Here is a 27,029-nt window from a genome sequence, read left to right as displayed (position 1 = left end):
CTTTTGACTGGGTGTCTTGGGTCACCCGATACATCTTTCAAAATAGCAAACTAGGGATAAGAGAGCGGTTGGTCTGGGTGGAGTACCTGGCCGTCGATAGAACGGACCTGATCAAATGCACGTTTTAATGTCTCGTCCTGGGACTGCTCCAGGGGAAAATCATCGCGCTCGGTGAGGATAGTTCTCTCCAGAGCACTCCGTTCCCCTGCAGCAGAAGCCAGAGGTCCCGGCTCAGCATCTCCCACCTGAACAACCGCTGTCTTTCCCTTGTTTTTCTTTTTCCAAGAGGCATCCAGACATAAGGACCCCAATAATTTCCCAAAAGCAGGCCAATTCCTCCCCAGAATTAGCGGATGCCGGAGGTGCGGGTTAACTGCTACCTCTACGCTATGCTTTTGTCCCCTAAATTGAATTACCACCGGTATTATAGGATAACTCACCACCACCCCTTGCACACACCGCACCTTAACCATGCGGCTGTTATCCAATGCCCCCGGTTGAATCAGGCTTTGATGAATGGAGGTTTGGTTGCAGCCTGAATCCACCAAAGCCTGATAAGTACCCCCCTTGATACTCACTGGTATCTGGTACAGGCCAGCTTGATCGGGGGCAGCCTGTGGCCCGTCGGGGACCCGGATCAGTGTCCCCACCTCCATCACCGGACACCGGTCTATAAAGTGTCCTGGGTCCCCGCAGCGCCAACAGGCCGGCCCAGGCCTCCCCGCCGCCCCAGTGGCGGGAAGCGGGTCAAGGGATTGGCGTGGAGAGCGCAAGGCTGCAGGAAGCGGGGCGGAGTGGTCAACCGCTGCGGGTCCCCTGGGTGGACCCCTGGATGCCGGGACAGGCTCCGCCGGAGGCCCGTTCTCCACCTCGGCGCCGGCCGGGGCATCAGCCCCCCACGAGACCTGGGAAGGGGGACAGGTTTGGGGAGAGAAGGGGATGAGAGAGAGAGGGGGAGAGAGAGACAGATGGGAGGGGCTCACCGACCCCTGGGCACGCCACAATGTGATCCTCTGCAAGGTCCAGCGACGTTGGGCGGTGGCACTGGACCCACTGCGCGGTCTTCTTGGGCAGATTGGCGATGAACTGTTCCAGTACCACCTTGCTGATAACATCCTCGACGTCACCTCCGTCGGCCATCAGCCATCTGCGGCAGGAGTCCCGGAGCTGCTGCGCCATGACGAAGGGCTGGCCGGACCCGTTCAGGCTCAGGGACCTGAACCGCTGTAGATGTTGTTCCGGGGTCCGGCCGACCCGCTGAAGAATGGCGCGCCTCAGATCTTCATAGACCAGGAGATTCTGGCCTGGCAGTTGGTGGGCGGCAATCTGCGACTCTACTGACAGTAGAGGGATGAGCCGCATGGGCCAGTCCACTCGGGGCCATCCCCGGGGCTCGGCCGACCTCTCAAAAAGGTGCAGGAATGCCTCCGGATCATCCTGGGGCCCCATTTTATTGAGAGGCAGGGGCGGGCCGAGGCCGTAGCTGGATCGGGGACGGCCCGAATCTCCCGGTCGAGCCAGCTCCGGAACAGCTCGCGGTCTTCTTGCTGGCCTTGGAGAAGCAGCTGGAACCGCTGATCTTGCTCCTCCTTTACGGCCAGCAGGGCGTGGTGTTGTTCCCTGTGAAGACCCGCGAGCGTTTGGATGAGGTCCGCAATTGGCGTTCCTAGCTGGTTCTGCATGGCGGCGGCGGTCTTCTCCTTCCCGGGTTTCGGCACCAGTGTAGTCAATCTTAGTGTGTGTGGGTGAAGGAAGAAGAAGACAGGGTCGGCGAACTTGGGACTCGCACTCTATTCAGAAAAATAAAAGAACAAAAAAAGGTGGGTTCGTGCGCCTTCACCGTAGTATACCACTACAGCACATATATAGGAAAGACCCTGCCCGCTGTACCAGCTCTCGCTGTATGTCTCCAGCTCTCAAGGTTTAGTCAAACGACCACTCTTCCCGTTTCATAAATAACTCAGTCCATTCAGTCAAAAACTCTTTCCACTCCGTGTGTAAACTCTGCTGGTATCTGCTGCGGCTCTCATTCCTGGCAGCTTATATGCGGTCTCCACGGCAATCACTGCAATCAGACACAGGTGTTCATCATCTGCACTTGACCTACTTACTCACCACACAGCTCGCTGACTCGTCTCTCGCTACAGACTTCGCGAGACCACACCCCCTCGCCACAGTCGGTATTATGTATGAAGAATAAATTTTGGTAAGTTGTAGCATACTGTATCTTTCAACAGTGTTCACGTGCGCTAGGGATCTGTCGTGTAAACTTAACATTAACAAGCGCAAAAACTGTATTTTTTGTTTGAATTGCGAAATAACATTGACAGAATCGGTGACGGTGAATTCTTGAGAGTTGGCAGCTCTGAATGGCGCTAGCTTGGTCATCAGCAGCGAATGCTGTATGTCAAATTAATGTAATTCAAACTAACAATAAAAATGTAATATGAACAAAACGAATACGAACATTCACTGGTGAAGGGGAGTAGCTTGAAGATGTCATTTAAAAATCACTTGACATCAACCAACGTTCCTCTGGACTCAAAACGTCCTCTATTAGTAGTTGGCTCGGCTTCGGCTATGGCTCTAGGGTCATTGTGAAGGTAGGGGCGGAGCATAGAGACTATGCCGTTTCTTGTTTGTTACTCTAGAGTAGATCAATTCACTTTCTGGAGGTAGACTGCCCCCATCTAGTATGGAATGTGGAGTATGAATTGATTTTTTTTGCGGATATTACACAAGGCAACTTTAAGTCAGTCATAAGTCTGTCATTGCTTAAGTCAATGTAATTTAAGTTGAAATGACTTACATTTTTAAGTACAATCTACTTGGATGTTTAAGGCAGCAACATTTTTGGGCTTTGGGCTTTAGGATGATGTAGAAGGCATAGAGAATAAAGGTAATATGGTAACTGATACGGCCAATTAGATTTCATAATGCCAGCTATCAACTAAAGTTAGAATTCAATTAAATTCACATTTATTAGTATAGTGCTTTTCACAATACATATCGTTTCAAAGCAGCTTTACAGAAAATGCATGTCTACATTACAATTTAGTGATCTGTTATCAGAGGTGACTGTGTCCAAGTTTTCTATTTCAGAAATGTATATATAAAATCATATTTAGCCAACAATGTATTAAAGGCAGGAACAATGAGCTCATTTAAGTATGCTAATTGTTACAAGTTGCGATTACATTATATAGAACATTTGTGGTTCATGTTGATTCAGTTTGCGTCATTTGAAGTCCTCGCATGAGTTTGAGTCATCTCTTCACAGAAAACTAAACTTAGCAGAAAGCATCTACAACAGAGAATATGAAAGAAATATGACTTCTCCAAAAAAGTGGCACAGTGATAGCTTGCCTTACACATAGTGATAAACTGGCATGTCAAGAGGTGAGTTGAATAATTGAGGATGCAAAGTTTACATTTCAAATATATATATTTTTTTTTATTTAACTTTTTTAGTGTTTTAGTATTATTATAGTATTTATTATTTATTTTTAGTGTTCTTTTCTAATTTAATTTGCTTTAGTAATTTTGTTAGGTGTTTTTATCATTTTTTATTTCTACGTTTATTTAGCTGTAATTTATATTTATTTCTGTTTTAGTAATGCTTCAACTATGCTTCAATGTAGCCAAAGTGACATTTCTAATTTATATATTTTAAGTAACATTTTTTCATAGTGTTTGTATTTTATTTAAGCTTTAGTTCAATTACTGAAAACATTTAATAGTTTCAGTTACAACAACAACACTGATTCATAAGATCTTTACAACTGAACAACACTGTATTGTGGCATTAAGGCAGGTCATTCTGTAAATCAGACATGACACATCTGTTACATAACCATTGACTGTAAAAGATTATGTGACTGAGCCACAAGGCATATTAAGGCTGAAGGTTATGAACTTTGATTGAGCATCCAGATTGTTTACTGGTCACTCACATGCATGTATTTACAAAAGGTTACTTTTATTTTGCTGTGTAAAATTCAATTTTAAAGGAATTTAGGAATACAAAATGTTCTGTACATCATGCCAAACAACATATATAACAAGAAGTTCACCTAACAAAATGTCAATGCCCACATCAAACAAACTAGCCCAATGCAATAATGAGAAACCATAGCAAGTAAAAGCACTAGTAATGAACCAAGAGTCCTAGTAATCTGTCGATCTACTTATATGCACCATTGTTTCACAACAAGGTTGATGCCATTATTCTACAGATGACTAGGGCAGACAAGTTTACAGTTTGCACTGGATGTATGAGAAATTATGCTTAGCTAATAACGTTTATGATACAGATATAATGTATCATTAGACATATGTGACCCTGGACCACAAAACCAGTCATAAGTCGCACAGCTTTATTTGTGGCAATAGTGTGTATTGACACACTATTGATTAATGTATTTTGTATTAATTGATTAATGTATTTTTTGAGTGGATGCAGCAAAATCAACTACAGAAATTGACAACTTTAAAGGCGGTTTTCTCAATATTTAGATTTTTTTCGCACCCTCAGATTTTCAAATAGTTGTATCTCGGCCAAATATTGTCCTATCTTAGCAAACCATACATCAATGGAAAGCTTATTTATACATCTCAATTAAAAAATTAAAAAAAAACCTTTAAGACTGGTTTTGTGGTCCAGGGTCACATATCAGAAGTCTCAATATATTACAAATACAGAAATACTTGTGGTCTTGTCCTGCATTGTTGTTCTTGCACCGCAAACACCCACCAAGTTTGTTAGCTTTTAGTGCAGTTCTCATTGTGCGAGTAGTCCGTTTTATAAATCCAGATGTTGCAAATCCCATTACTGTTATACATCAAATCTGGTTAACGGAGTCATTTGTATAATAAACATCTTTATATCACACTTTGTAATAAACAAATTATTATCATAAACAGTATTTCAAAAATCAAGTATGCAAATGATTCCAAGTTTGATTAAAGACACAAAAGCACTGCGAGTACCACACTTTGTGATTTAATATTTGTAATAAAAGTTTTCAACAAAAAAAAAATAATAATAATTGTCTGCCATTATGAGAATGTAATTATTACAGCGAGAGCCTCCTAGCAGGAGGTTTGAAAACATTCAGAATTACTGAATACTTCTCACACAAACATGCTATGAAAAGGCTTAGTAAACCAGACACGACTGTGTTTAGTGCTGGACCACTACCTTTTTTTCCTGGATTCTACCTGACCTCAGAAAACTTAAAGAGGATATCAAATCAATGGCTGATCAAACATGAAAACGGTCTCACTAGTTGCACATATATAAAAATAGAACATTTTCCTTTCAGAGGAGCGCAAGCTATCAAGAAGCATACAGTATCCAGTTTCAGTGTAATAAGATACTATAAGGTCACTTATAGAATCTCAGCTCTGATTAACACTATCTCTAAAGCCGTCTGAGACAAATTCTTCGGGAATCGTGAACCTGTAACAGACACGGCAAATCTGAAATGGAGAAAAACATACACAAAGAATTGAAAAGTTACACTATTTACAAATGTGTTGTTGAGGATCTCCTCCTTACCTACAGACACGAAAAAGACTTCTCTTCTAACAAATCGAAGCAAGAATCATAAACCACACGTTTCGACTGAAATCTGATCTGTTTGATTGACTTAAAATGTTGGTCTAAGGGTTTCTGAACTATTGCTGCTCTTTAAAAAATGCTTTTTTAATTAAAAAAAAGTGCAACAACCTGTGTACGTGCCAGTTACATCTATGAGAAAGTGTTGCTAGGCCATGCTGAGCACAAGACAGACATATAACGGTCGATATCAACTTGAACAGCAGACAAATGCTAGCTCAACCACTTACGCAATTAGCACTCTAAACGGTCTTCTAAGCTACTCGAAAGGCTTTTTCAGAGTTGAACGAAGAGCTAATAGGCAGAGGTAGGCTTTGCGGCTCACTGTGAGCCATAAACACTACCGTCAAACTACGCTTCGTCTGCCAGATACTGACTCTGCTTCTGTCTTCTTGAACAACAGTCGCGCACTATCTGTTGGTGAAACGAAATTCCCTCTTTTCCACATGACAGGAAGCGAATGGGTGTTGCGTAACCTTTAAATTCGCCTCCATCCACTTCTGCTTCGCACATAAAACTAGGGAGGTTAAAGCATCGAGAAATGAAGGTAAGACACACTGCCAGTTGCACCAAAATCAAACGAGACCCCTCTCATTCAAAAACTTCAAGATCATATTTCATTGAAAATTCAGAACTAATAAATAAAAAAGGTACTAATGTGACAGTCCAGCTCCATTATGACCCAGACGTTTGTCCGAGAGAAATTTCAGCTCTGGAATCTGACTGGCCTCTCCATGAGATTGATGAAAGGAACCATGTGGTTCGAGTACTACCACAAACAAATCTCCACAAATAAGGTAACAACAACATTTAATAAATTAATACACATACTTAATCTGTTTTTTGTTTTTTTTCTGGGTTTTCTTTTCCTTTTAGAAGTGAGACATTCTTTTTAAATCCATGGTTGGTTGGCTGTAGGGTTTCCCTCTTTCTGCCCATTTATGTACATGGCTCTTTCACCCCTTTTTTGCTGGCAGAGTCAGAGAGGCCAGAGGTCAGTTTTTAGAGTCTTAGTGGACGTGATGGTTGTATGGACGCACACATCACAGGTAAGCAGAGGGAGCAGGAAGGTTCATACAGTCGTTCACGCATGCCCACACATGCTCGCTCACTTATACACACACACAAAACCATGACTCCAAAGCAATCCCAAGCTCTTTACTCCTGCACTGAACTGCTGTGTGTGGTAGTGCTGGCCTTGCCAGCTTTTCGTTCATAGTTCACAAGTCTCTGTCCAACAAGGTACCTGCATGGACGAATAAAGAGCAAAAGTCAAATCAGAACAAAACAAAGCCCAGATAAACAAGGCTGTGAGTATTATTTATTCAAACCGGAGACAAAAATGATACCAAAATTGTATTATTCAAATTAGATTACAATACTATAATATTTACTTCTGTATTAATTCGATTTTCTTTGTAAAAGCCAGAATTTACAGATTCAATTAAATCATTAATCAGATTATATCAATTAAATCATTCAATTACATTAGTTCAAACGTTTGGGGTCGGTAAGATTTTTTTTAATGTTTCTGAATGTTTATGCTCACCGAGGCTGCATTTATTTGATAAAAAATACAGTAAAAACAGTAATGTTACAAAAAATTATTTTATTTTCCTATGCAAATATGTTATAAAATGTAATTTAGTCCTGTGATGCAAAGCTGAATTTTCAGTATCATTACTCCAGTCTTCAGTGTCTCACATTATATGATGATTTGCTCCTCAGGAAATATATCTTATCATCAATGTTGAAAACAGTTAAGGTTACACTATTTGGGTAGTTTAGACAGTCTGCTAACTATACGTAATTTTGTAACTACATGTCAACTAACTCTCATTAGTGTATTAGTAGACTGTTAAGTTAGGGTTTGGTTTGGTCAACATGAAGTTGCAAAGTTACTTAGTTAGTAGAATGTCTGTCGGGGACCATCAGGATATTAAGTTGACAGTCTACTAAAATTAAAGGAAAGTTAGTTGACTTGTAGTTGCAAAGTTACTTATAGTTAGTAGAATGTCTAAAGTGGACTATCGAAATAAAGTGTTACCACAGTTTCTGCTTAATATTTCTGTTGAAACTGTGATACATTTTCCCTCCAGAATTTTTTGATGAATAAAGATTTTTTGTAACATTATGTCTTTTCTGTCACTTTTGAATCATTGTGTAAATGAGTGATACACCAATCAAAAAATGCTCTCAAGGTACAAAATGTCCCTGAAAATGTAATCCACTAAGAAAGTATTGGCTCTCAAAAAATCAGTTAATTACTGCTCAGGACTCACTTGTCATTCTTGATGTGCTCATAAAGGCGCTTGAATTGTCGGATTTGGAAAGAGAGGATACCCATCAGCACCACTACCATCAGAAGGAAGGGGTAAATTCTCCTCTGCACCAAATTCTGCATCTCCATAGTGACCCCTATTCAGAGAGACAAGAGCTGGTTAGAATAGGTAAGAGCGGTTAATGAGAGCATGAGAGAAAACCACTGGAACCATCAAACTGGTTTTTGATTGATTTAATTCGGTTTTCAGGCAGACAAACAGAAAATAAGGATATCTTGCATGCCTCAAGAAGGCCAGGTGTATTCTCAATGTTCGGTAGCTCCGCCAATGAGGATTTGCTTTGATCTTTATTAACCCTAAAGTGAGGTCTCTACCTGAAGAAACTTATTGCAAACTTCATGGTTAAAGCCACTACACAACTTCAATATCGATTATGAAGGGCATCTAACTGTTCAGACATAGGAATTTTGTACTTAAAGAGCTCAAGTAGTCATTCACAATGCATCTGTCAAAACTAAACTTTTTCCCAATTGATTGAAGACACTCAGAGCCTCACAAGATCAAGCCACACTGAAACGTCTTTAACTATGAGAATCAAACGATGTTCAACTGCAACAACAGTCATTTGTTCTGTGAAATTGAGGGTGAATGAAAACTTAAGAACTTATACTTTATGTACGGGCCTTTCAAGCCTTTGAATGAATAAATAAATGTGTGTGTGTGTGTGTGGGAATTAAACAAATAGATAAATTAGTAATAAGCAAATTAATCAAAAAATAAGTCTCTATATTTGTTAAAATAATTTGATTACTTAAGAAATCAATTTAAATATGATACAGATCAATAGTTCAAGGTCAGTATTATTTTTCATGTTTTTGAAAGAAGTCTCTTATCTCACCAAGGCAACTTTTATTTTCAAATAACATTATAAATGTCTTTATTGTCTCTTGATCAATTTAATGTGTCCTAGTTAAAAAGTTAAAAACCCAAATAAATGAATAATCTTACTGACCCCAACATTTAAAAGGGAATATGCCATAAAAAGTGTTAGTTTTTTTTTTAATGAATGGATCTTATTTAAAGTGACTGCACTAAACTTATGAAACTTTGATAAATAACAGATAAATTGTACACGAAATACAAAAATGTCTAATACAACATTGTATATGAGAAACAGAACTTTGACTAACTAAAGTCTTGCATCTACCCACCAAGAAGGGGGACGATGCCTACAGAAATCACGTAGGGGATGCAGAGAGAAAGCAGCAATACAGCGATGACTGGGGCCGCTAACTTCCTGATGATGAAATGAAGGTCAATGTTCCTGATTCCATTGGCATACACCTAAAGAGTGGTAAATCGTTCAGTTAGTGTGTGCATCCATCTACAATTAGAGCGGCATGATTCTGGATAAATTGAGAATCCCGATTTTCAAGCAGAGATCACGATTCTGAAAAGACAACTTAACAAAATAGAGTAATTTACTAGAGGTTCTGACAAAATGTTAATTGCTGCAATCTATTTAAATTGTTTAATTAATCTGAATTATATAAAAATAAATAGGTTTGAATGATTGATTCAATGACTACTTCACTTGTTTCATAACTGGATGAATCAGCATTTTTGAACAAATCTCTTGAAAGATTCAATAACTACATTTTTAACAGTCACTTTGTCGCCACCTGGTGTTGTAAAAATTGAATCGATGATATTATTGCTTCCGCAGACATCAAGTGTATTTATCCGATCCAAAACTTTTATTTTATAATAAGATTATTTGTAACACAGAAATAGCAAGACTGTTTGAAAAGATTGCTGGTGAAGCGGTATCATACCTATACATGATAACTACTCTCTCTTGCTCATCGACAGCGCAAAAACAGATTTGAATGTAACAGTGTGATTTTGTCCAGGTTTTAAAAGTCACAGGCGAATCGTTGTCATTTATGAATAAGATCGCATGGGTGTTTGAATGAATTTAACGATTAATCACGCAGCTCTAATCTACAGTAAAAAATCTAGAGATGTAACAGCACCAAAGAGACCATGGACAAACAACAGCCACTAACCTGCTCAATAACGGTCTTCAACCACCACTGGGGACCCATGAGGGTGATGGCAGCAATGATTTTGGCATGCAGCACTCCTAAAGCCCAGTCCTTAATGATATAGAAAAACAAATAAGACTCAATATACCTCTGCCCAACTTTGCACCTGTGGAAATTAAGTTCTCCAGACATTATGGATTGGATTTAGTAAAAAAAAAAAAAAAAAGAGTTTTAATTAAAAAGAGTTCAAGAGATCAAATCTGACACACAGCGGACATGTCTGATGAGAATAATGTCCCTCATTTCATGTTATTTTTAAACTATGTGTGTATAAAGATCTAACAACATTAATACACCTGGTGGAACTGGTGAAACTTTATGCACTGGGATCATCAACACTTTTTCTCAAGTGGCATTTGACTAAAAACATTCAAAGCTGAGAATTCTTTCATTTATTCACCACTGTTTCAAATGTCTTTAAAGAGAATAAAAAAAAGAATATCCTTTAAAAGACCATTGGTTCTTTGAGACCAAATTACAACAATGTCATACGAATTGCTTTTGATACTGGGGATGAAGGAAAACAAAGAAAATTCTTAACAAATGAACCTTTTGTGTTCCACAGAAGAAAGTCATATGGGTCTAAAACAACATGGTGATTAAATTATACATTTGACATTTTTGGGTGACCTGTGTCAGCACCCCTAATCATGCTTTACCTGCCAGGGGTAAAACAGAGGCGTCTGATCCAGCGGCACTCTGAGAGGAGCTACAATCACCAGCTCGAACAGCAGTCCCAAGAGCAGAGGGATCACTCCAGCCAACAGCACAGCCACAATCAGTGTCTTTAAAATCTGAATCCACACAGAAAACACAAATCACAAACACACTTCATTATGAAATCATCTGTGTCTTTGGTTTACTTTACATGTAACATCTATAGTTTTTAATTCCTGTATGCTGTAGTAAAATAAGCCCAAACTCACATTTTAAAACTATTTTTCTCATTCCTTAATTTGAAGAAACATTTAAAGTACCCCTTTTATGCTATTTGTACATATACATCCAAGGTTTTAAATAAAAAAACGTTACTTTTTTCAATATACATTGCAGCATCACATCTTTTCTCAGTGTCTGAAATGTTTCGGTCAAGGATCAGTACCGATGAGGTCAGTTTTACCAAATCAACTCCAGCCACAAAGTGGTTTTGCTTTCGCAGAAAACAGCGTCTTCTCAACACTTCGACAGCACAAACCAAACTCCAGGCCTCAGCTACAACTAGTTTTTTTGTTGGCAGGTCAAAGTAGACATTGTACACGGGCAGGCATTATGCAAGTTTGATACAGATTGGTGTCAACCTGAAATTACTGACGATACCGACGAGCTCAGAATTCCACAATAACTTTGTAAAAGTTGCTAAGATCAGAGTGCATGACAAATATTCACAAACAGCTAAATTACACACAACATGAAAGGTAATATCCACAAAAAAGCATAAAAGGGGCACATTATCCCACAATGAGACTAATGAATTAAGTACCATGAGGGTCCACTCCTGAACCTTGAGAAGGATTACTCTACGCCCCTGAGGCATCCAGGCTAACAGCACTGTGATCGCTCTGATGGAGAGCCAGCACACATACAGGCCACATGCTGCAGTGTACAGCTCATGGATCTTAGCACTGCCCGTCCAGAAGGACATCAGCCAGCGTCCAGTGAACACTGCCATAAACGGAGGAAATCAGTAAGACAAAATGTACCTATGCTCTCTCTCTGAAAGCATAAAAGTATCAATATGAAAATAAGATGAATAAATAAAGGTAAAGGAAAACCTTGATTTAATGAGAGCTAATTATTTATTTGATCAAAAATCCAGTTAAATCAGTAATATGAAATCTGTCATTATTCCATGCTGATCACAGTTTTCCATGCAATTACAAGTAATAGGGACTTCACAAACAGCTTTAAAAGCATAATTAAAAAGGTCTATAAGACTAATGTGCTTTAAGTCTTATTCACTGGTCCTTGTTTAATCTTGAAAGAGTATCATTGTAATTCATGTCCACTTTAGGACAAACTAAAACGCAAACAACTCTTTAAACTTCCTTTTGCCACATTGAAGAAAGCAAGTCACACAAGTTTGGAAAAAAATTAGGGTGAGCAAATGATCGGAAACCCCAATTTGTTTTGATCTCACCTGGTAATGTGAGACACACCAAGCTGGCCAAAAGCAGCGTCAAGCACATGAACAAAATTAGCAACACAATCTATAGGGGGCATAAAGAGGAAAATAAACATTAAACACCATTAATCTGAAACTCAGATTTAAAAAATCATGACATACACTAAGGGATAAAGTATACAAGAGAGTTGGCATACCCTCAGGGGGAATTTCATAGGCCGGTGATAGGGCTGGAAGCCCACTGGGCCGCCCTGCTGCAGTATGGCCTGGTGGGCAGCGTGCAGACCTTCTCCCACCACAGGAATGGCATTGTTACGGGCCTGCTGGTTGATGTTGTTGGCTTGCTGGTTGGCATTGTTCTCATTGTCTTCCTGGTCTCCCAGCAAGTAAGAGTGTAAGTCTCTAAAAGGTGTGGCAACAAGTAGGATAGATCGAGATTATCATTATGACTTCAGGATTCAAGAAATTCAAGAAAGGTGTAGGCACAATGTAAATAAGAGATTTATTCTGCGATGTGGACAGCTTTACTTATTTTGGATTTGTAAAGTGCAGAACTCTGCACATGGACTGTTAGTGAACTCATGCTGAACTGCGTGGCTCAAACAGTTTAGTTAATATTTAAGTAAAAGTTTCATTAACTCTTTCCCTGCCAGCATTTTTTTTTTTTAAATTGCCAGCCACCGCCAGTGGTTTTGGTCATTTTCACAAAAGTTTCATGGCCACCAGAATATTTTGTTTTATGAATATCTGAACATACAATACATCAAAAGAAAGAACAGACCCTCTGCTTTTAAACAAAAAATAAAAATGATGATCAAAAACATAGATGGGGTGTATCAAGGCCGTCAACACCCCCAAAGATTCACAGTCATATAGCACTTCCTGGGTCGACATTTCATTCAGTAACATTAGGCTATTTTGATTTTTATACTGTTTATTTTCATATGCATCTGCTCACATATGAGATCGCTCGTTTCTGCTTCTTCTTTGTCAGCGTTTTGATCTGGAGATACTGTCCTTAAGGAGATCCGTAATAATGCCCCCTACATTATAACAGTGATAACACGGAAAACCGTAAAAACTCATTGACAGGGAAGTGTTATATCATGAATGACGAGATAACTTGTCAATGGCAGGGAAAGAGTTAATTATAATGGAATGACATTCCATGAAGTAATAACTGCCATTATAACATAAACAGAAATATTCAACAAATAGAATATCATAATCATGCTGCCCTAACACAAAGTTCAGTTTCAGTGATTTTTTTTTTAGGACAACACAAAGAGAATCAGGAAAAGTCATTTCAGTTCACAAGGTTATCAGACGTAATAGGCAACAGGGTAAATATGTATGCTAGACTCACAACAAGTAGCCAGCGGTCACGGTCCAGGCTCGTACCAGACCTTTGAGCCACTGTCGTGTATGTCCCTGTTCCAACAGAGCAGGAAGAACAACCTGCAATAACAGCAACTCCAGAGACAGCTCACTCACTGGAGCGTCGCTGAAAGAGAGAGGAAGTCATAACAATTCTATATAAAATACTGGCATCACTGTTTTCACTTAGCAATAGTGATGTTCGGGAATGGCATCAATTTGTAGGCCACCAATAAGGCTAAACCCTTCCCTATGGAATATCTAATTGGTTTTAAGAATAAAATACCCTGGGAGTCATCTTACCAGATCTGTGGCATTTTTCACCCCTTACAACACTCATTTGGTTGTCTTAAAATAAACTTGTCTGAAAGTCATGGAGTGAAATAGTTATTCAATTTAATCCTTTCAATTCTTGAACATAAATATTTAAAAATAGAACCTAGTCTACTGCCCCTTTTATGTGCGCATGAGCTTGTTGTTGTGTAATTCATTCGATAACCGCTGTGGTCTTTATGTAGCAACATGTTGCAGCTTTTAAAGCACACAATTTCAAAATTGAGGTATAACAGTGTAATTTGTGTTTCGGTTGTATATGGTGTAATGGTTAACCACATACTTTAAGGACCATTCAAGGACAAAGAACAATAACTGTAAATTTAACTAAAATAACTATACTATTCTCTTTATTCCAATGCTTGCTGCAAATATGTTGTCTTCTGCTTTAAACGCTTAAGCTCTTTAAAGTAGGTGGATTCTGATTGGCCGACAATATTCTTATCATAAATCAGCTGAAAAAAAACAACCTCCAACTATAATGTCCGTTATCATTATAGTTGTGGTGTGGGCTTCCCTATTCTCATAGAATTAGAATGATTATTAAAACTTTAAAATACAATTATCAATATAGTAATATAGTTATTGTATTTGTTGCGCACTCTGAACAGGCTTTTATTCTACTCATAAATCGAAAACCATTCTAAAGACTCATTAGATATTCCAGAGGTAACCTGAGGAGTTAAACTGCTTGTACAGGACAAAGTACAGGATGTTATGTAGCATTAAAACTAAAAACACCACTGCATAGAGTTCACCCATAACTGAAAATTCTGTTCATTTGCTCACCCTCATGTTGTTCCAAATTTGCATGACACTTGTTCTTCTGTGAAACACAAGAGGATATTTTGAAGAATGTCTCAGTGTTGTTGTTTTTTTTGTCAATACAATAAAAGTCTGTGCGGTACAATGCCGTTTTGGACTGCACTGACATTCACTGCATACAAAAAAAGTTGAAACCTTAAATCAAAATATCTTCTTTGTGTTCCACAGAAGAAAAAAAGTCATGCAGGTTTAGAAGTCCAAACATCAGCTTTCTCAGTCATTCAGACAATATTTAAAAAACCCCAATGGCCTATTTCCACAGAAGTCAAGAGTCAGTGCCCCAACAAACACTACAGCTGTTCAAAGTACTGTCATAGTGACGAATGTAAAGCTCAGCGTTGCTGAGAGAACAGAAAGGTTACATAGGGTAAAATACACAAATACAGAGTGAAGGGTCTTTTAACGGCATTATTGTTGTGGACACCATTATCAGCTCTCTGCAAGATCAGACTGAAGTAAGGTCTGCTGGGATTCTGGGAATGATGACATCAGGTGTAATACACCTGCCAAATGATGCAACAGGCCCACCTGACACTACAGAGAGTCCTGGCACTCATTAGGCAACGAAGCAAAGGTTTGCCATAATGACAGCAATAATTAGCACTTCATATTTATGGCCCTTTCTTTTAAACATGATGTCACATCGAGAGAGAACTTTGTTTCTACTGGTTGTAATCTCAGACCAAATTTATACAGCAAAAAAAGCGAAAGCACCAAACGACACTTGTCCTCGAACTTTAGGCAATTATCACAAGGAACATTCAAGTTTAAGACTAATGAGGTGGAAATACATCTCATTTACCTGTAAAGCATCACATTGTAGGGAAGAAATGAAGGGAAGATGTGTTTGATTATCCGGATAGGAAGCCACAACATGAGAAGAACGATTGAGCCAAACACAACCTGAAAAGAGAGCAAAGACTTTTCATTCAAGACCACGGAATCCAGAAAAGTAGAGAACATACAAGGAGACACGATAATGGGGAAAAAAAGTATTATACTGGAGTAAATGTTGCCTTTTCTTGCAAAACTATTGGGTTCCCTCGAGAAACTTTACATTCGCTTGCAAAAGCAATTAAATATGGTCTTCATCCCACCTAATTTTAAGGGCTCCATTGGATACAGTCTCAAAAAAAAGTGCAACATTTACTCACCACTGATAGTATGAATCGTCTCAGGTGTCTGTATATTGGTAGGTGAATCATTTCCTGCACTGGGTTAAAATCTGGATCGTTCAGATTTCTGAGAAACCACAAGACTCCAGGCCTTAGAACCTGAGAGATAAAGGAACAGCATCTAAATTTACCAAACATTTCCTGAAATATCTACTCTATGGTTAAACTGATACACAAATGCTCACCTCTCTGAGTAGAAGAATAAAAGAGGCGAAATAAAAGACGTAGACCATCCCCACCAGCCAGTGAAGGAACATGGTGGTCCCTGGTGCGGATTCAAAACTCAGCTCTCTGTCTTTCAATGAGGCATCAAACATTTCCTACAAAACAGGTAGATAAAAAAAAGTTTTCCTTTACTGTATGACAAAGGTTAAGGTTCCTAAACTAAACTTACCAAAAACTTATAAAATATAAAGATGAAGAAATGAAGCAGAGCACTGAAGATCATGGAAGATCACTGACACTGAAGATGAATGAATGGGAATGATATCTGACTTTCTCCAGTTATTACAGACCTCTTTGGGCCAACTTGGACAAAAATGACTGAGTGCACCTTAAATTAGTATGATAAAATAAAAACTAAATACCAGAGAGCAGATATCAAGCCACCAGCCACAGATGAGGGGGAACACGCCAATCTCTACAACTACTAGAAGAGACACCTGAAAGAAAGATAATTTAATATTAGACTCAAAGTACTGCTATTAAGCTAGTAAGCTAATATATGACATATAAACACACACATAGTTGCATACATACTGTGGGTGAATTAGGCCCAAGCCTGTAATCTAAGCTTAGATAATGTGACCTAATTATAGCAGTAGCATGACTGAAAACAGCATTAAGGTAAAACCCAAAGATCTTATTCAAAACCAGTTGTTGCAACCAGTGTTAGGCACTAATATTAAGTCACTGTTCTCGCCCTTTCAAATGACTCAAGTTTAGCAAACAGCACATGCAAACCGCTGATATAACTGACCTTTACCACAATGTAGCAGACTCCTAACAAGCGGCGTGATCTTTGAAATCTCACCAGCGCTGCTAATCCCTGAGATCTGAATTAAGGAAAGGAACATCAAGGGCCGTATTACAGAGACTTCCCATCTTAAGATATGACAAGTTCAATGTTGTAAACAAGACCCTTACTGAATTCACTATGGTTACTAAACAGATATGATTCTGAGTTAATGTGTGGTCACATTAGCGAACTTTCAAATTTTGCGAGCAAAAATCTCCACTGTCAATAGTGTAGTGATGTACGCAGAACAGCTCAAAAAGAAGTCACTTTCAAACCAATCAGCTTTCTGCAAATTCATATAATGAAATTGAACCTAATGGAGAATCTGCTAGGGAAATTCCAAACTGCTAGCCTAGAAATCTAGACGCACCCTAGCGGCAGCAAAATTTATTTTGCAGCCAGGGTAGTCTAGCAACTCTACGTTGGCTTTCGAACTGGAAAAACAAACTCTAATCAGGCCAATCACATTGTGTATAGAGTTGGTGGACGGGCTCAACATAATGACGGCAGAGTTGTGACAGTTCCGCGTGAATTCCCTGCTACTTGAAAACAAAGAAGATGACCGCTGCTGCTGGCAAACAGCGGTCTTTCGAATCGGCTTTGGCCGCGACTCTGGAGGATTTGAAGTTAAACTTTTCTTTGAGAAAAAAACAAAGAATGGCACTTAAGTCATTCTTAAAAAAGGAAGATGTGTTGGGATTTTTGCCGACCGGATATGGCAAAAGTTTAATATATCAACTAGCTCCGCTGTTGGGAAAACGCATGGGACTCACTCAGCCACAACCGTTCATCGCTCTGGTTGGTTGTAGCGCTATCCTATTGTATGCAGAGTGAATTTGAAAGACAACCGTTTATCCCGCCCCTCGGATTGAGGCATGCCAATGGTGAGTTCCCAGACCTAACATCTTGATGTGGGCCAAACTGCATGTATTTCTTTCAAAATTACTGGATTCTGCCCACAAAGATTTGCCGAACAGTGTTAAATGTGAAAACACCTTTAATATTTTTAAACTGAAATTGTATGACTTGAAAGTTGATTTAACTAAAAAAAAGTAGTAGTCGTCGTATGTTGTACATTTTCCTGGTCTTGAAGACTATATAAACCAGTGCAGGCTAGTTATTGTTGATTGGAATAGTTTTATTCCAGGTGTTTCTGAGTATGGAAGGATACATGACACACGATGAGTGTGATGGCTAAAAGGACATATCCAACTATAGTGGTGATGAGACCCTCAAAGTGTGAGGCACGAACCTGAAAACAGATGAGAGATTGTTGTAAATGTTGAAACTGTGTTTACATTAAAATTTTTCAATCAAGCTGGAAAAAAAGGACCTAAAACAAATCTGATACTCACATATTCTTCAAAACCAAGTCCAACCACTGAGAAGTGGCCAATATGGTAAGGACAGAAAGCTTAAAAGGAGTTGATTTTAAGAGTTGAAGTTTGTAATTGGAGAACACATAGTAATAGTTTTCATATTGCTGAACATTATTTAATGCATGTTATAATTTGATTGATACAAAAATGCAGCTATGCTTACCAAACACCAGGATGAAGAGAGTGTTGAGAGAGACCACCCAGAACACATGCTCCTACAGCAACAACAACAACAACAAAAATCCATAGATTTGTTTGCTCTCTTGAATGAGATGTTTATTGAGACACATGTATAATTACTTACCAGGAAAACCAGGGACCCATCAAGCCCAAGCATCTGGAAAAAAAGGGGAAGAACAGGTTTAATGTTTCTCTGAAAGATTATGGTATGACGTACAATATATGGCACACCAGTCTCACCCTTTCCCAAGTAAGCTCTTCAGCTGCCCGATCCCATTCCAGAGCATTCCAGTTCATATCATCTGTACAGAACACACACAAAACTCTATAACTACAGTTCACCACCAGTCAACAATTATACCCATTTAAGAGTTTCTAACTTGTTTAATTAAAGCATTCGTACCCTGTGCTCCATTGTTTGCATCTGCCGCATCTTCAGCTCCTCCATCCTCCTCATCTTCATTATCTAGCTCCATCTCTTCCGCAGGATCAGCGGGGAGGTCAGGAGCCTCAGCAGCTGCAGCGTTCTCTCCTGGAGGTTCAGCCGGGGCAGGCATGGGCTGTTCAGCACCTCCATTACCCTGGCCCGGGGCCTAATGGATAAGATATTATATCGATAATGAAGAAAATCAACCCGCTGACAGGAGGCAACGATGATAGAGTATCTAAATAAGAGGATTTGTAAAGAAGTAAACTGCATCTGGTTAAATTCAAAAAAGAACAAGCAACTATTCTGGTAAGAGAGCAGTCTCTAGAGATTCAGGGGATAATGTGGGATTTGAAGATGACAGAAGTTCAGGCAGGCTACTGTGCTTTGCTCAAAACAAAATGATAATTACAGTAAGTAGAATGCAAAGTAAACAAAGAGGGTCATGGCGCAACCTGCATAATTGGTCTCTGAAGAATATCAAGCTTCAGAAAGTTTCACTGACATAAACCGCAAAAGGAATGTCATTTTTGCTCTCCAAGAGAATATACGTTCATAAACAGAACTTGCCTGTGTGGAAATTTAGGTGGAAAATAACATAAAATGGCAATTAAATTTTTTGGCCCAAAAAAAAAAGGCTGAACAAACCTGTGATAGTATTTACATATATATTATAGACAATATGTTTTCTGCACCTCATAATATAGAATTCTATCCATTAAAGAATCCTGAAAAAAATGAATATGGTTTCCACAAAAATATTAAGCAGCACAACTGTTTTTCAACATTGATAATACTACAAAATGTTACTAGAGCAGCAAATAAGCGTTTTAAATTGATTTCTTAAATATTGCATTACGGCTACTGAAAATTCAGCTTTGCCAAAAGAAATAAATTATATATATATATATATTTTTTTTTTTATTGTAATAACAGCCATGGTGGTCTTTCAAAAACATTTTTTAAAAATCCTACGACCCAAACTTTTGAACGGTAGTGTAGATGGTAATGTAATAATAACAACTAAACTAAAAAGAAAGTGTAGTTATACAATTTTATTAGTGTATTACTATTGTATTTTCTTAATCATTTAAATTTGAGGGTGATCTGCATTCAGTCTGTTGGAAAGCAGTGTGGATATTCTACCTCATTGGGCGGTCCTGCTGCATTGGCAGGCTGCTGCTGGTTGTGCTCCAACCATAAAGGGGCTCCACCATGAACAATCTGCTCCCGCAGCCACACCAGACTGATGAAGGCGCAGAGGGTGCAGGTCACAACAAAGCAGCCCTGCAGGCAGTCAGCCAGCAAGTTCTCTCTGCAGAGGATGGACATTCGCTGATCATCACTTCTGAAATATCCAACCATTACAATTCACCACGCAACCACATCCACAGCTAAACCCGAGACCGTGGCGCTGATTGAAATAACCCATCATGCTCAGAGTTCACAATGAGCCGATCCGCAATGTAAATGAATATATTAAGAAGAAAACTTGAGCTTTCCTGTCTGGTACGTACGTGGAGAGCATGTCTAATGGGAGAGTCAGGAGGGAGCTTACGGATCCAGTGAACAGACACTTATAGATGCGACCTACAGGAAAATGAGAGCATTATATGAGCAACATAGCAAATAATGCACAACATATGGAAAAAGACAACATACTACACACAACGTAACAGACTGTGATATATGGGCATCACTTACATGCTGTTAGAGGTACAACCCCCAGCCAAGCGAAGGCAACAAGCGTGTAATGAAACCAGTATCGGATTGCCGTGCCTATACTGGTGACCAGTCCTGCAAAAATGTCTTGCACTGGCAGCCGTGAAGGCATGTCTGGAGAGTAAACTGAAAGGAAAACAGATCAGGACTTTAATAAATTTTATATATCTATCATAGATAAATATTGTAACGGTTTTTCATAAATTAGTGAAAGTGTAGCATTCAGTACTGAGAAATATTGACTTTAAACTGATTTTATTCAAATTTAAGATGCTCAAAATCCTTTGCAACTATTTGAGTGCAGCCTTGTTTTGATTACTAGGTTATTTTCACAGATGTTTAATATACATCTTGCTCTCAGATCATGTCTCTGAAATGCCTCAAGACCATAACTCTACAAATAGAAGTACAGAAGGAGCAGAAGTGTCTCAAGTATGTCATCAAAAACTTCAACTTCAATCAAAACAACAATTATTGTCTACATAAACACAGATGGGAACATTTGAGAGCAGACAAAAAATGTTAACAAGGATACAGCGTCTAAGGTTATGTATCACTTGGGCATGGGCTGCACGATTTTGGGGAGAATTTTTTTTTTTATTGCTTTTTTGTAGGGCTTGTCCAAAAATGTTATATATTAATGACAAAAACATTTGTTTAATTATTATTATTACCAAATAATAATAAACAAAGTAAGACATATTACCATTGTAATATTTCACTGTAATATAAAAGAGCATTCCAGAAAAATAATTTTTCTTGATAATAATTTTCTTTTTTTATTAAAGCTGCAGTTTGTAACTTTTTTGTTTGTTCAAAATGTACACCATTTTACAATACTAATATACTGTAAATATGGTTGCCTTAAATTCTTAATTTTCTAACATTAAACCACCAAGCTTTGCGGCAGAAAACCACAGGGACCCCAAAAAGCTTCTCTTTTATTGACGACACCACTTTTCATTACAAGTTTAGGAAGATAGAAGCATTTTGTGACCCCAAATGCATGTTATAAGCAACCTAAACTCAGAGCACATGCAGAGATGAATTCATGGGGAACACCATTTTTTGTAAACTGAGCTGCTCTTACACACTGGAAACACTGGATCATGAGCTGTATCTGTGTAAAATAACAGTGCAAGAAACTGGAACTAATGGTTCCCAAAGTGTCTGTGTTTAAATTTGTAATGCTTTTGTAAAACATTGCCCAATACTCAACTATGACATCTTCATTGTAGTAAAGCCCAAAAGCCATGCAACAATGACTCACTCTGGCCTGGGTATAAAAACCTTGTTTCACCTCAGCAAATATCTACGTCAGACAACATGAGTGCTGTGCTTTTAAATCACATGACTCAACCCATAGAACCATATCACTCTGAGGCACACAATCACTGCCATTGAACAGGCCATTTGAGGCCGTTGTGACAATGTAGAGCTTTGGCTTTACCTCCCCTGAAAAATGTAATGAGAGGGGTTTACTTACTTGGTGTGAAAGCAAATCTGTGCTTGCATAATTCACAGTACTCTTTTCTGCTGTGTTTAAGCCACTGCACCAAGCTGTGAAAACACAAAAGGAAGCAGGCATGAGGGTGATGATCTGACGTGTGTGAAAAAGCACTGAAAATCCAGCCTTATTTTCCCATTTACACAGTGGAAGAATAACAACAGCTGGAACTCCATGGTTGGGTTTACCGTTACATTGATGAGGCCCCCTGAAATCATAAGTTACAGCTTGTCATTTAGTAAAATGGGTGTTGCTGGCTCTTTCTATTCAGTAACCAAAATGAAACCAATAAAACAACAACTTTTGAACACAAAGCCTAACAAAATTAACTAACCCCAATAGAAAGGATAACCTATATATCGCTATCAGAGGCAATAATCTACTGACAGTTGTTTTGTTCTAGAAAGAAATGGCAAAAATGTGTGATTTCTATTACAAAAATTCCTCAACTGGTTCTAATTCAGTGCAATACACCTAAAACAGTGGTTTTAGTTTGGGTTTTTTTGCTATTGAAATTGCAATATACACTTTTGTTCAAAAGTTTGGGGTCAGTAATATATATATATATATATATATATATATATATTTTTTTTTTTTTTTTAATCTAAATAATATTTTTCAGCAAGGATGCATTATATTGATCAAAAGTGACAGTAAAAACATTTCAAATAAATGCTGTTCTTTTGAACTTTCATATAAATCAAAATCATCCTAACCATGCTTAATGCCCTCTCTTGTTGACTTGTAAGCTTAATAATGAACAGCAATGCCTTTGTTAGATCAGAGCTTTGAACCCCTTCTTACATTGTAAGTGGTTTTCAATTTCTTGCTATTATTGACTCATCCTTGAGTAGGACACCTAGAATTCTTACTGCAGGACATAAGGTTCAGTGTAGTTAACTGCTCAAATTACATCTTCTGAATTTTATTGCACTCACAATAAACTAATAAAGTGACTTTAGGCATGATGAACCAGGTTTCGTCATTGAATGTTACTTCTAATATCCCATTTCTAAGTCAATAACAATGAAATATGTAAATATGACACTTTGGAAGACATTTCACACTGTTTGAAGCATCTCATTAAAACAGTTATCGCAAAGGGAATACATCGCTGACCGATCAAAGCTCTTACCATTCTTGGTGGATGAACTTAATACTTCCAGTACACACACAGGGATGGTAGAGGGGTTTGTCTTGAGTTCCCTCAGATCGACACACCCTACATATATCAGCTGCCAGAAAAAAGCATATTTTAAAAAGAACTTTAAATAACCCATTAAATTAAATGAGGATGACAGGATATGAATGTTGCAACAAACCCAGAATCTACAACAACATGAGAAAATACGAGTAATGAAAAAAAGATTTTATTAGGTTTTATTATTTTCAATTTTTACAGACGAAAACAAAACAAGGTCAATGCAAGCACGATTTTGGCTTTCTATCTTGCCAATCAATCTCTTTGCCCTCTTGTTATAACTGTAGAAACCTTGACTAGATAATGAATAACATGAGACAACTATCACTCTTCCACACATAAAGTTAAAACAATTAATAAGCACTCATTGCAATGTTTCAAAGATGGTATACGTTATTTGACTGACCTACTAAGCTGAATATGTCATCATATTTCATGTGCGTTTAAACCTGGCCAACATATGCGTGTTACAGTTGTTATGATAAAGGCTAAAACTATGGTTACATGATTAATGTGCTTTAAAACATTTCCATGACATCCTAAAAGTCAAACTCATATCAAAGCCATCTTTATTTGGACGTGCTCGTAGGATGACAGCTGTACTAAAGCTATGTACTAAAGACCAAGCTGGCAGGGAAGCATATAGCTCGTTAGCTTGAAGAGGCCACATCAATTGCATATTTGTAAGATGCATATTTGGTTGACCGCCCCGGCTAAATAATCACATAATGATAAACAATTTTCTGTCAAAGCGCATTTAAAAATCAACTACAAACAGACAGCAGACAGAGAGCCTCGGTGTCTAGACAGCTTACCTTCTTCGGCAGTGTCCATCTTGTACGGTGACGCACTGTCCTCTTTACAGTCAACACATAACACACACCGCGGAGCAAAACACAGTATCAGCTCACAATTACGCTGAAATTAAACATGACAAAATCGATCCAAGCATGAACGCCGCATAATCTCAGACCGGACACTATTTATTCGTGTAGTGCACACAAACAGCGCTGTGAAAGATACTTGTTGGTCGACTATTTTACGCTCGGCTGAACATGTTTGTGGCCTCTAGATCCGAATGTGCTGCCGTTTCGATTTACGACAGAGCAGCGCGCATGCGCAGAAAACGCAACGACAGTTTCTTGCGTTTTCCGGTGGTGACTGCGCTGGATTGTAGATCATTTTCATACGGACTACTACAACTCGTTATACATCATGTTACTGTATTTTTAAGACACTACCCTTATTCTTTTATTATTATTATGAATACAGGGCACAAGGCGAGGCGAGCATAAAATATTAGAGGCTTTGTGATTTGCATGTATGTTAAGGAGGGATAGGACTTTGAATCTTGTCACACCTGGGCATGTGCAAAACACACAAACATACCTTTTTCTATCAGGGTAGGGACTTTTCATTGGCTGCTTTTTAGTAGTAAGTAATTCATATTTTGTATGGGTGCATTTGGTCCCCACGAAGCAAACACATTTATTTAGTGGTCTGTAAATAAGCGCTGAAAGATTTATATAAATCTTTCTATATATAAAATCATTTTCTTTGTCACATAATAAAAAAGCTGAAAGAATAGATTATTTTTTTGTACAAACACAAAGGGATATTTTATTATTAACATAACACAAAAATAGTCTGAATTTTACAATGATATTACAGAAAACATGTTTGTCAATATTGTAAAGAAAGTAGTATTTGTTTTCCTAGGTCATCGCTGCTGAAGACTTATGGCATCTCTTATCTTTCACTATCTTTATCATTTCTGATGTGTGGTTTGAATGTCTTGGCATTGTAAACCCACACAGTGTCAATTCCTTCTCCAGCTACTTCATCAGGAGTCCAAGTGGGAAATGGAAAGCGACAAGCTACTACTTTGGCTGAACTCTGGAGCTCTGTCTGGAGCTTGACTTCAAGCTGCTCCATCTGTGGAGAAAAAAAAATGATAATTTTTTTTTTTGTCTGATCTTAGATTAGATGCATTATCATGGAAACACACACATATAGATATTAAATATGCATTATATTACCATTTGAGGAACCCCAAAGATGACCACATTGGAGTACTCTGAAAAACTGACCTAGGAAAGGAGTTTAATGTCACCATGGAATCAAAATGGACAGTTCATATTTTTATGGATAAAGCAGTATTTGTAATAAATGATTATCTTTGCACAGCTTTATTTTTGTAAAACTCATGTGCCCACATAATCTTTAATCAAAATAATTTCCCCTCCCTTTTGCAACAAGAACTCTGCTCTGATGATGCGTTTACTTGCAAGAGAGCAGGACAACCTGTCACTCACATGAGATTAAGCAATAGCGAATCACAAAGATCCAATAAATTGTGGACACCTAATTGGATTGGCAAAATCAAGTTCCGCCCTAATTTTTTTTTTTTATTCACTTATATGTCACAATAGGATACATTACGACCCCCCAGTGCCATGATCCCTCCAAAGTCCCCATTTAAAGGACTCTGCCCTTCAGATAGTGTGAGGCATAGGGATGCTTACATGACATTTTTAGCACATGCACTATTTTTTCAACTGATTACAAATACAAAAGGAGATCCACATTTAGATTATGATTGACCTGTTCTTACCTTCCAAAGGTCTGAAATATTAAAAGATGTGCTGTGATGAACACCTTCCCTCCAGGCTTTGTAACGGGAGTACCAGACCAGCCATGGGTTCAGCTCAAAGCCAACTGCCTTGAAGCCTCTTTTTGCTGCAGCGATAACCTACACCAAACCAGGAATACGATTTTTAGGAGATATTGAGATAATGATATGGCTATACACAGGTTACTTTGATTAACTAACATCACATCAATACTGTCATTGAGTTGAATGGTCTTGATATACCACGGTACTGAATGGTACTGTTTGTTAGTGCAAACTCCAAATCAAAAGATAGTCCGAATCAGGAAACTCACTATCCGTCCATCTCCGCTGCCGATATCCACAAGGGACCCTGATCTATTTTGTAAAACCTTTATAACGTTTTCAATTTGTGTCCTTGTTGCAGGTACGAATGGCAGACAAACTTTCCTCAATGCTGGTGCAATAAACGGCCCGGTGACTGCATACAGAGTGACCAATGACCCACCGACGACACAAGTTGCAACAATACCGAGTCGTTTTTTAAAAGTACCTTCACTCGCTATACCCTGTTTATAAGTCTCGGAACGTAGACTTGATTCTGTGCCAAAGTCAGACATCCTGAAATGAGTCCACTGACCTCATTACTGAATGCCCAATGACAGCACGCAGCTTTTGACAGCTGTGAGGTCAGATACGCAATGAGCTAAACATTTCAATAAATGAACAACGTTGGCCTGAAAATATACACACTAGAAGTATGTAAGTATATATTCTATAGATATGTATACAACAACCACAGAACTTCTACAGACGAGAGGCATTAGAATCTGTGCATCTACTTATTTGTCCGACGACAGACCGGAGCGCCGTCGACATTAGTTCCACTCTCTGTGTCACTTCGTACAGATCCGATGGACACATACTATTAATTCAAGAGATTATAAAAAAATGAGACATGCAGAAACCCAACACATTTTTGCTTAAAAAACGTTCCACCTGTTAATTTACAGTCAATTTCTAATGGTATTTTGAGTGGTGAAAGTTCCTCCCCTGCATTTACTTTTGTAAACCAGTGGGAGGCACTATTATGCGGGTCATTACTCATCACAACATATTCTGGCGGCTGATATTTCTTCAAA

At 38.5% G+C, this 27,029-nt stretch overlaps 2 protein-coding genes across 3 annotated transcripts; both read right to left on the bottom strand.

Moving 5' to 3' along the window:
- Positions 1-4,986: 4,986 nt before the first annotated feature.
- marchf6 (membrane-associated ring finger (C3HC4) 6) lies at positions 4,987-24,393 on the bottom strand. Its single transcript, XM_077229685.1, has 26 exons — positions 24,092-24,393; positions 23,211-23,310; positions 22,055-22,128; positions 20,551-20,694; positions 20,364-20,436; positions 19,993-20,161; positions 18,823-19,012; positions 18,660-18,721; positions 18,544-18,576; positions 18,403-18,454; positions 18,216-18,274; positions 18,032-18,112; positions 16,822-16,890; positions 16,430-16,504; positions 16,028-16,162; positions 15,822-15,941; positions 15,470-15,570; positions 13,499-13,636; positions 12,330-12,534; positions 12,148-12,217; positions 11,491-11,672; positions 10,670-10,804; positions 9,972-10,061; positions 9,114-9,246; positions 7,903-8,038; positions 4,987-6,866 (listed from the first exon to the last, which is right to left on the bottom strand). The coding sequence occupies exons 1-26, from the start codon at positions 24,108-24,110 to the stop codon at positions 6,779-6,781; spliced, it is 2,733 nt and encodes a 910-aa protein (XP_077085800.1). The 5' UTR covers positions 24,111-24,393; the 3' UTR covers positions 4,987-6,778.
- Positions 24,394-24,868: 475 nt separating this feature from the next.
- atpsckmt (fATP synthase c subunit lysine N-methyltransferase) lies at positions 24,869-26,742 on the bottom strand. 2 transcript variants are annotated; one of them, XM_077229692.1, is made up of 4 exons: positions 26,223-26,742; positions 25,891-26,028; positions 25,316-25,366; positions 24,869-25,211 (listed from the first exon to the last, which is right to left on the bottom strand). In XM_077229692.1, the coding sequence occupies exons 1-4, from the start codon at positions 26,505-26,507 to the stop codon at positions 25,026-25,028; spliced, it is 660 nt and encodes a 219-aa protein (XP_077085807.1). In that variant the 5' UTR covers positions 26,508-26,742; the 3' UTR covers positions 24,869-25,025. The 2 variants fall into 2 exon arrangements, with proteins under 2 accessions (XP_077085807.1, XP_077085814.1); XM_077229699.1 differs by lacking the exon at positions 25,316-25,366 and having other exon boundaries at positions 26,223-26,637.
- Positions 26,743-27,029: the final 287 nt, after the last annotated feature.

This window comes from Siphateles boraxobius, unplaced genomic scaffold, assembly GCF_051911475.1.
Source record: "Siphateles boraxobius isolate OS27281-9 unplaced genomic scaffold, OSU_SipBor_1 1, whole genome shotgun sequence".
In the NCBI taxonomy this organism is placed as follows: Eukaryota; Metazoa; Chordata; class Actinopteri; order Cypriniformes; family Leuciscidae; genus Siphateles; species Siphateles boraxobius.
The sequence above is the reverse complement of the archived record's forward strand: the minus strand, read 5'-3'. Positions and strand labels throughout refer to the sequence as shown.

Coding starts and splice junctions, on each gene's coding strand:
- marchf6 (XM_077229685.1), bottom strand. Junction 18,455..18,543: donor ATGGGTCCCTGGTTTTCCTG/GTAAGTAATTAT, acceptor TTGTTGCTGTAG/GAGCATGTGTTCTGGGTGGT. Junction 10,805..11,490: donor TTCAGGAGTGGACCCTCATG/GTACTTAATTCA, acceptor GTGTGGATTCAG/ATTTTAAAGACACTGATTGT.
- atpsckmt (XM_077229692.1), bottom strand. CDS start 26,507: ATGTCTGACTTTGGCACAGAATCAAGTCTACGTTCCGAGACTTATAAA. Junction 26,029..26,222: donor GCAGCGGAGATGGACGGATA/GTGAGTTTCCTG, acceptor GGTTTGGTGTAG/GTTATCGCTGCAGCAAAAAG. Junction 25,367..25,890: donor ATATTTCAGACCTTTGGAAG/GTAAGAACAGGT, acceptor CTCCTTTCCTAG/GTCAGTTTTTCAGAGTACTC.